Genomic DNA, 10,269 nt, shown 5'->3' with positions numbered 1-10,269 from the left:
GTGACATGTTCTTTTTAGTACTGAAGAGGAACCAGACATTATCCAGCTGTAAAGCAAATCTCTGTCTGTCGATCTGTGTGTATGTCCTTCTTAAAACTCAAGAACGATCTACTTTACACTTGGTGGGCATAGTGCTGGGACCCCAAGGGAGTGCCATGTTGAATTTGGTTGAATTTGGACAAGCAACACATTCAATATTAATGAACATAGAAAAAACAAGCGATCGTTTCAGGTACAAATCCACTATAAGTCAAAATAAACGTAATTGCATGCTTTGGAGTTCAATTTAAGAATTATGCCTTTAAGCAGTTGAAGCAGAACGAGTGCTTAGCATCGGTTTTTGGAAAGATCTGAAGAACCAAGTCTACAATTCAATCACATTTCACAAAAGGAAACCATTGTTCTTCATTTTCATGTACTATAATAAGCAGTTGGGCAAGTATTGTGTTATGAAAATTGTTTAAGGAAGTCGTTGATCCAGCTCTTAATAAAGTGCAGTTATAGAAATAAAAATTAACTCTGTAAACTTGAGTAATTTTCATACGTTGGTTCTTGTTATATCAGCAGCTGGATCTCCATAATCTGGTCTGCCAAAAACAGCTGAGAGCTGGCAGTGTCCACATTTTTTTGTTAAACAAAACCAGCAACCAGCTTTTGATGACTTGCCAATTTGTCTAATGGAACATGCTTAGGATGTAATCAGTTTAGTTCTATGCTGCTAATAAGTCATTCTGGCATTGCCTCTTGTTTTAAGTCTCATGACATTAATTAATACTAGCTTGTGTTTGATGCACTATGCAGGAAAATCTTAAACAAATGTATTCACAATGTATGGGTGTTTAAAGAGTGGCTAAATTATATACTTACTGAAGTAGATCTTTTCAGTTTAAAAAAAAAAAAAAAAAAGTAAATAGGTTAATTGTAAGCTTATTGGACTTGCCGAATGATACATTTATTCTTTCTGGTATTACGTGTTAAAGCCAAATATGGAAGTTTTGAATAACAACAAAAATAGTTAAACCATATTCCAACTAGAGTAATGTACCTTTACTGACATGATAATGCTATGTTCATAGAACAATGTTTAAAGTGTATTTGATCAGTTTTGGTTTCAACATATCAAAATTGTAATCATATCAAAGGCAAATAATGTCAACGCAGTGACATTACCGAGTCAGTTTGAAAATAAAATGCTAAGACCTCCCATCAACACTGTTTGATGCTGAGTTGGTTGGGGTTAACTGGAACTGGTCTATTGTTTGAGTACAGTGAACTAAATCTGCCTAGCAACAGGGGCCGGTCCCCACAACTATAGCAGAAAATTTATTTTTTGTTGGTTTGATTTTTGGATCATTCTAGCTTCAGAGGCCTTCACATAGAACTCAAAAATCATGGTTTACACTAACTCATAAAGACAAGTGTGTGTGTGTGTGTGTGTGTGTGTGTGTGTGTGTGTGTGTGTGTGTGTGTGTGTGTGTGTGTGTGTGTGTTCACTGAGTTGAAGAGCAGTTGTCGTTGACAGCTGCATGGGAGCAGGGAGAGAAAGAGTCAAGTGGCTTCAAATAGCCGTCGTTCTCCTCATTCATCAGAGGACCCCTCCCCTCTTTCTCTCTCTCAGCAGCCACTAGTTTGAGGTTTGCATTTCTTTTGTTGACACAGTCAGCGAGATGTTTCAGGTGTGATGGCGGTTGCCCCAGTTAGCATTATTCTCAATCAAAATATCCCTCCTCATTGTGTCTGCGGTAGGTTAAAGGCTTTGTTTAACCAATTGAGCCCATCAAACAGTTTTACATTGAATAGAAGTTGATGACACTCTACATGGACGCAGGAAATAGTTGTTCTTCAGCTGCTGCAGGGTTTTTCAAATGTGCACGTGAAAAAAATCCAACCACATAGAAAGTTCTTAACATCTGAGATTTTTTAGACTATGGTGCTCATCTCTTCTGTGACTCAAGGATACAACCAAAATAAGCAGGTGTCATCATTCTGCAGTGAGCATGTATACAGTTTGAATAATATTTAAATAAGGGCTGATAATAATTTTCATAATTTTATCTATTATCTGAATCCTGAAAATCATAACCCCAAGGTGACATCTTTAAATTGCTTGTTTTGCATGACCATCAGTGCAGTATTCAATCATTTAAAACCGACAGAAGCAGCAATTCTGCACATGTGAGAGGCTTTGAGCAGCAAATGTTTTGTGTCTCTTAATTTAAATCATGAACTGATTATCAAAATTGTTAATCATTAGTCAAATAAACAGTATCTGTATGCTGTACTTTATGGTAGATATAAATTAATACACTGTGAACTTGTGTACATTGCATTACAGGACAATAGTGTACATCAACTGCACACTATTTCGTACGCATACTGACTTTTTTGGGGCCACTTTATCTTTCCATATGCTTAAAACTAAAGCATAATATAAACTAAAACTGAACTGCTTAGAGTTCGTACACATATGTAATTGGGACACAGCTAAAGTTGTTTGCAGCTGTTATTGGAAACACTTTGTGAAATCATTACTTAAATATCTTTTGTTATCAGTCAAAACTGTTTAATTTAACTTTTACAGTGCCACAAAATACTAAGTGTTTTTCAGTTGACATTGAACCAATACTCCATGTAAACCAAAGTGTTTGGACTTCTGCCTTCACAGTCTGCCAAATTCTTGCTGTGCGGCCTCCTCAACACCAACACGGCCTTTCCTCCAGCCACAACACTCCCAGCGTCTGTTGCCCAGTTGTCCCAGTGAGGCAAGTCCTGCCAAGTCTTCAAGCGCTTGTCTTTAGAGTTTGACAACACATGTTTCTGTCCGTCTGTCCCCCAACTTTTTTCCAGTTTAGGAATGTTGTCCCTGCCTGTTACAGAAGCACAAAGAGTCTTGTCTTTGTCCACATCCGTCAAGATCAGATTCTCTGTCTCTCCTACGCGAGTCCACTTTTGTTTCCACGCTCGTTTTGTATCCACACTGTCGGCATTCAGCTCAGCAGGGCTGCGTTGCTGCTGCTGCTGCACAGGCCTCCGTAACACCGAGCTGCAAGTAGACCAGAAGCAGTTACAGCACAAAACTGCCGCGTGACTGATTTTTCAGTTTCTCTGTCAGTCATCCCATAACATCAGCAGAGCAACAGCAGGAGTGGAGGAAAGAGGCTAAAGCTGAAGTAGGAGTGAAGTGGGGGGGAAGAGTCTCAGCAGTCTCTAAAACCAATACAAATCCTTGCTCTTATCTTGTGCCTGCAGACCTGAGAGAGGATGAAAGAAAGGAGGAAAAGAAAAGGCAGTGGAAGGAAAGAAAAGGCAAGAAAAGGGAGATTAGAACAAGAAGCGAAAATGTCTTGTTGATAAAAGCAGGAGGAGTTGCCCGAGGCAGAGAGGGAACGAAAGCAAGACAGCAACAGAAAAGGAAGTTTACAGCTGGTGTTAAAGTGCTGATTGACAGTCAGTTTGTTGGTTCAAACCACTTGTGGTAAGTTGATCTGAGGCAGGGCAGGGGGGGAGAAAAAAATATCTTTATTTAAATCTGGTTTTCATGCTTTCATGTTGCATGGTCATACTGAATGTCTTTATTGCTGCTTTCATTTAAACACTTCAACAATAATAATGAGTTCTCTGAATGGTGTGCATTTAACAGACAGGTGTTGGCCCAAACAAGCAGGACGTTTTTTACTTTGTCAATATGGAATAGTGAAAATGCATCCAATTCTGATTGTTATCAATGACGACAGGTGTCAGCTTAACTTCGTTGTCGCTATTTGCAAAGCTTTTGGCTGCTTTCAATGGTGGTTTTCACATCTGTTGAAGATGAAATGGCCGCACACGAAACTCCAATCATTTCAATGTTTGGACCACACCTGGTGGTTCTCCTGAGAACGTACATATGTATAAACATTGGTTGCACTTTAATATCGTTAGAGATTAGTATGATGTCATCTTGTTTTCCAAATGCCAGCTAATTTTTGGTGTGCAGTCACCAAACAACTTTTCACATCTTGTCACAGTCCAAGTGTGTGAAATATTACCAGTGTTGTGCAAGTTCACATCTTACAAGAGAGTTCACTTCACACAGAATAGAGTTTACATTTTGAATTTTGAACAATACGTTTACAGGCCTATGAACTAGTTCATGTTTATTTGTTGTTGTTTTTTCAACTCGGTGGATGCTATGGCATGTAAAATCCCAGACACATATTAACCAGGTGTGTGCATGTAATCTGATGGCAGAGAAATCATCAAAGCATTGTTGCTCCTGAAGAAGAATTTCTGCTAGACGTGCACAAATGTCAGCATGGCACTTTGATGAGGAAGAGCTTATCAAGTTGACTTTTGAGAATTTGCAGAGATGGAATAGACAGTGACTGATGTCTCCGCTCCCTTGAATGCACCAGTTGTGCCGTAATTACTCAGTGCGTCGTTAACGCAACATCTCTCATGTTCACTTTCATTAGTTGCCAATGGATACGTTCAGTTAACCGTTCACCAAAAACATGAGCACATTCCTGTTCTGTCGTTTGACTTTTTATACCCAAGAAACTGCTACATATCTGATAATTAATGTCCATCAATTTAAATAATTTTATGTTTTGGGGTTGTTCCCAATAACTTTCACAGTTCACAGTGAATTGATTTCTGAAACACAATATTTAACTACAACCAAAGTGCGTTTGATGCCTAAACTTAACCACAGACTCTGGATGTGACCTCCGGTCTCTGGTGTCATAGTCCTATACTTTGTACATAAAGCATTTACCATGAACTAATCTCAGTGTTAACATTTGACAACACAACATAATAGGGAAAATACATGTAAGTAATGCCTGTGCTTGCTGTTGAAACTTTCAGGTTTTAGATTAGAATTGGCAAAAAAAGAAGACCACTAAGTTTGAGTGATGACAGATGATGTCATCCTGTTTCTCCACAATTTTACGTTTGCTGTTTCTGTCTACTTTGTATATCTATCAAAGAGAAGAGGAATTTTTCCACTGTCGATCTTCCTGAGGTTTCTTTCTTTTTTACTCCCTATTAAGTTTTTCTTTATATAAAAAGGATGTGTCCTGCACAGATTGTAAAGCACTCTGATATTCTACTACACCTTTCATAAAGCAATGACAATACCTGTGTCCATGTTGAGTCCGAGCTCTGCTCCAGCTCCGGTGAAGGCACCGCTCCAGGCCGAACTTGTTCCAGACTCCCCCTTCCCTCCCAGGTCACACGGTGAGGCGCTGGGCCCCGGTACCGAGCTGCCGGACGTCAGTCGGTGATGAGGCCTCACTGATGGCACCAGCAGAGAGCTGTAACGCGGGTCGAACGCTGTGCCATACATCTCGTGAACTCCCGGACGTGGGTATGCTGAGCCCTGGCTGCCTAATGAGTACGGATGATGGTGGTGATGGTGGTGGTGATGGGATGGGTGCCAGGAGTCGGGGCTGGGCTGGTGGAGGTGGCTGTGCAAGGAGGCGGAGGAGTACGGGTCCCCAGGGAATGGGAGCTCTGTGTGGGGAGCTGACAGAGCGCTGCCCAATGTGGAGGAGACCGACGGCTGGTAGGAGCTGTTCCAGAAAGACGGAGGGAAACTTCTCTGGCTCATTGGGAATGATCCATCTATGAGGACAGAAATCCACACAGGTACGTTATAAAGGAAGCTCGTTTACTGAGGCTGAAGCTTCATTCTTGCCTTCAGAAATAGTTTGACAAGGAATTCTTATCAAAACAGTCTACTTGCTTGTTTGTCTTTTGGCGTTAACGTTAACTGACAAAAAAGAAGAAAACCTTTGATAATTGATTCCTGATTTTCAAGTGAGTGACTCTTAAATGTTATTTTTCTGCTTTTCTCTTATTGTTATGTATCATTGTGAATGTATTATCTTTAGTATTTGGACTGTTGATGGAAGAAATACATTAAAGAAAATAATGAATAGATGCATGGATCTATTCATTAGTGAAACTAATCATTAGCTACAGCCCTAGAAATAATTAACACAACTTTATGGTTGTAATTTTATATTATACAGAGATGTATATAGTTTAGAGAGAATATCTATTGTATATCCCCATGCAGAGTAATAATAATACTTGGTTGGCTTGAAAAAAGGGCTTTTATATTAAAGTTTTTAAACTACACTCCTCATCAAGAAATGATTGCCTTATTGACACTGATAACCACTGCAAAATCTTTGTGCTAATTTTTTGCCTTTTCTTGTTTCTGGTTGGATTCAAAAGTTGCTAGATTACATAAAGGTGCTCGAGAAAGGAGATGAAAAAAAGAGAAAGTTGGCTGTTAACTAAGAGTATAAACATACCAAGAATACTATAAAGACATAAATCTGTATGAGTTATTATCACACCTTTATATTTATATAAAAGTTTAAGTTTGAACATGGGGGGTCATTTTATTTCAGCATTCTGTAACTGCTCTAGCTGAAGAGATCAGTAATACGATCAATAATAAAAGAATCACCAGTTTACGGGATTTGCGACAGATCAAAGTCTGTGACAGAAGCACTGGCACAAAGCAATCTAAAAACATGGAGAAATTCCCGGGAAATACTTTTAACTGTGGTATTGATTAAAATTGTAAAATTCCTTTTACATATAACTAAGCACATGCAGCACTCGAATTGAAGAGAAATAAAATGAACCAAAAATGAAGTAAATAAAAGCATTTCCCAAATCCAACCGCTGTAAAGGTATTTCATTGCATACACTCCTCTTTTTGCTATGCGATATTTCCACCACCTCACTATTTGATTTAACTTTGTATTAAACTCAAACACAAAGTCAGAGCGGAAGCAAACTAAGTAACAGCCAATATAATAAACAAAAGCTAAGGCAGCTGTTATATTTATATATAGAATATAGTATTCAGCCAATGCCAGCTATCACTGTGAAAAATAGAGTTTAATTAATCACATACTTGTTTATGGATAACCCCTAGCCTCAACTCAATCCAATTTTGATTAGATTTTCACACAAGTTTAAATACAGTTTTATAACTTATTCTGGTTTCAGGGGAGTTTTAGTATATAAATATTCAAAATCAAATTAAAACACACTGAATAGCAGAGCAACAGCTTCAAATCAAGTGTACAGTGGCCATCAAAAACCAACATCAGTGCAACTCTACACAAAAGGGAAGATTTTGTAATTCAGATCTGAACTCTTGACTCTACTGAGTAAAGTAGAAACATCACCGGAATAAGTTCTCCTTTATCTTTACATGACGATATTTAATCAGATTTTCCTGGTGGAAAACCTATGACAGTCCAAGATAAAGTTACTGAATGCTGGGAAAATGACCATGGTTTTCAACAGCCTCAGTCCCACAATATTAAATCAGAAAGCGCAGAGACCCAAATTACACACATTCACAGCAAAAACACACCAGAATTTCCCAAAACTCATGAAAACATTTCATGAATTTCCCTGTAGAAATAGAACGTCCCGATGATGGTCAAGATGGTCTTTCAGTGGCTTTTTCCACGCTGACAGACACACACTGAGGGACAACACTGACACACATACAGGAACACATGCACACACACCTCTTACGGCCTTGTGGCTGCTTGGGGCAGGGTAAGTGTGGCTCAGGGCTCGGCTGAAGTGCTCGTCCACTACGGCACTGATGTCTCCGTGGAAATAAGTGAAGAGGACGCAGCGGGAGCTCAGGTACTCGGCTCCCGGCGGCAGCTCCTTGTCCTCCTCTTTGATGGCCGGGGGTCCTGGGGGTCCGAGCCGGCTGCCACTGTCCTGGGGGTCTTGCATTTTGGTATACAAGGCCAGTTTCTGAGGACACGTAGATGTATGTGTGTGTCATGAAAGTGTGTTTATCTAGTGTCCCGTTGGCACACTATCATTTTGTATAGACTTTTTGCGGGTGTTTTAGATAATATAAAGACTGAAACTTAGACTTGACCTCTAAATCTCATAGATTTTTTTTTTTCAAACTGACACAAAAGATGATAAATTGATTTGTTAACAAGTGGCTGTTATTTAAAAATGAAAAGAATTACATTTATGTTGACATTGATAGCTTTTAATGAGCGCTAATTACACCTAACAGTGCACCCGTCTTTTAATTTACCACTGTCTCACTGTTTGCAGTACACATATATGCTATCTAGTAGAGTACAATCATTTTCACATATGACTTCTCACCTCATTGCTTGTGCACACGACTGAAAAACTCACTTTTAAAAATATTCCGTTTAATTTTTTACTTATACTATATGCATACAAATGAATTTAGGTTACAGTAAGACATGGAACTTTAATGTTATTTTATAATTAATATTAACAACAAATGTATAAGACAAACCATACAAAATAAGGGATTATAAAGATATTGCTAAATTCTTTTTTTAAATAGATATTTTAAAACTTTGTTATAAACTGGCTGATCCAGAGTCAGTTTGGTTGACAGACAAAGTGAGTTTTGGCACTATGTGAAATATGCCTGGATGTTGACTGAGAGGTTTTAAGAGAGTGGAAAAAACCCTTTAACAGGTTTGGAAAGGCCTCACAAAAACCTGCCTCTCTCAAACAGTTTACTGGCATATAATTGGTTTTAATCCTAAATTATGGGTTCAACTCATTCAACATCGTAATAGAAGGATGGGAATAAGATGTAAAGAGAATAATGCTGTTGGCAATTTATAGTGCAGTACAGTTCTTTCTCTATAACCGAAACTCTTTAAAAACTTGTAAGGGAACTATACGACGCAAGATGAAACGCGTCAGTTTCGGCTTGAGTAAAGCTCATCTGCGTATTTTTTTTTTGTTTTAAGTAAAAAATAAATACATCTTTTTTTCTTTACTTTCTGTTTTTGACTTTCAAAAACCTGACTAAAGAAAAAGAACAAACGTTCTGTTCACGGTTGTATTAAAGTAAATGAACAGGTGATCCAAAAGAAAGTTTTACATTGCGCTTTCCGCGCTGGATCCTCTCTGCAAGTAAGATTTTTTTTGGAGATATAGAATATATTAAGTGTTGTTAAGGACTGAACAACTTTAATGACTACGTTTTATAAATGTTATCCATAGCTAATGGCTGAATGGTCAATAGTATCCCGTTTTGCATGGAATTACGGTTTAATTGGCGGACTTAAAAACCTAAATTCATGTTAAAGTTTTCTTTACATGATTACACATAAGTACTCAGTGCAGAGATAAATAGAGCATGAGCTCTAGAGATTATATATGATCCATACCTGGTGGTGATAGGGGCTGTAGGAGGAGAAATAAGGCTGAGGACCAAACACTTTGTACATCACATCCAGGCAGCTCATGGCGAAGAAATCACGGAGAAGAACCAAGCTTCATTTAGAGAGCAGGTTTGTTCAGAAGGAGAGGAAACGGTAATCCCGGCGGCGGAGGACACAGTGGACAATGAGGGTCTCTCTGCTGCGCTGCTCTGCGCTCTTTACGCACTATACTGCGGCCGGGCTCACAGAGGGGAACCCCCTTCACCCTTCTCTCTCTCTCCACACACCCAGCCTGACGCCTCCCTCCCGCCAATCAGAGGCCAGAGCTCCACCTCTTCCTTAATGGGCTTGTAATTACGGGACAAGTAAGCATAGCATCCATAAAGCTAATATAACTAAAATATGTACTAAAAGAAAGCTAGAGTAAAACAATTTTAATAGTGTATCAGTTTTTTTTTTTTTTTTTTACATTTTGCCAATTTCACATGAATGCTGCTGCATTCAAAGCTATTATCAGTAGATTAATTTATTTAAGGTGTTGGTCATGTTACAATTTACTTCTCCATTGATTTATTTAAGCATTCAAGCATAATCTATACCATGGAAGTTCATTCTTGACCTTGCAAACAGTAGTGTGGCAAAACAAACTTCACTCAGAGGTCCAGTATTCCTAGGCTTTTAACTTTGTGTGCAGTGGATTATTTTGCTACACAAGCTTTATCTAATGCAACATAAGACAATTAATAAACACCTGAATTCTTCATTCATTTTATTTATTACTTTTTCCTTTTCAAGGTTATTAAATACTTGGAAAATCCTCTACTGGCCCCCATTTCACGACAGGTGTAGGACTAATAGGCACTGGGAGGAAACACATCAGAGCTCCTCTGAACTATGAGTTTTTCCTTTTTTTGGAACTTTATTTTGAAAGTTGTAAATTTGTAGTGGATGCATGATGGGGATAGCAAATGGAGGCTGTTTAAAAATAGTGACATGTAGTCCCATGCTGCTTATCATCAACACCACCCATCATGTTCCAGATGTGTTTTTAGCAAAAAAATCT

At 38.5% G+C, this 10,269-nt stretch overlaps 1 protein-coding gene across 2 annotated transcripts; it reads right to left on the bottom strand.

Moving 5' to 3' along the window:
• Positions 1-2,592: 2,592 nt before the first annotated feature.
• vgll2a (vestigial-like family member 2a) lies at positions 2,593-9,407 on the bottom strand. 2 transcript variants are annotated; one of them, XM_068708229.1, is made up of 4 exons: positions 9,213-9,407; positions 7,548-7,788; positions 5,122-5,607; positions 2,593-3,043 (listed from the first exon to the last, which is right to left on the bottom strand). In XM_068708229.1, exons 1-4 carry the CDS (start codon positions 9,288-9,290, stop codon positions 2,988-2,990), a joined length of 861 nt encoding a protein of 286 aa, XP_068564330.1. In that variant the 5' UTR covers positions 9,291-9,407; the 3' UTR covers positions 2,593-2,987. The 2 variants fall into 2 exon arrangements, with proteins under 2 accessions (XP_068564330.1, XP_068564331.1); XM_068708230.1 differs by having other exon boundaries at positions 2,988-3,251.
• Positions 9,408-10,269: the final 862 nt, after the last annotated feature.

The sequence above is a fragment of the Cebidichthys violaceus genome, unplaced genomic scaffold, assembly GCF_023349555.1.
Source record: "Cebidichthys violaceus isolate CVI_PGR_0920_01 unplaced genomic scaffold, fCebVio1.0.p SCAF_14, whole genome shotgun sequence".
Classification (NCBI taxonomy): Eukaryota; Metazoa; Chordata; class Actinopteri; order Perciformes; family Stichaeidae; genus Cebidichthys; species Cebidichthys violaceus.
This window is presented reverse-complemented; position numbering and strand designations above follow the sequence as displayed.

Excerpts from the sequence above, each read along its gene's own strand:
- vgll2a (XM_068708229.1), bottom strand. The coding sequence starts at position 9,290 with ATGAGCTGCCTGGATGTGATGTACAAAGTGTTTGGTCCTCAGCCTTAT. Across the intron at positions 7,789-9,212 it reads ACAGCCCCTATCACCACCAG|AAACTGGCCTTGTATACCAA; the intron begins GTATGGATCATA and ends ACGTGTCCTCAG. Across the intron at positions 5,608-7,547 it reads CAGCCACAAGGCCGTAAGAG|ATGGATCATTCCCAATGAGC; the intron begins GTGTGTGTGCAT and ends CTGTCCTCATAG.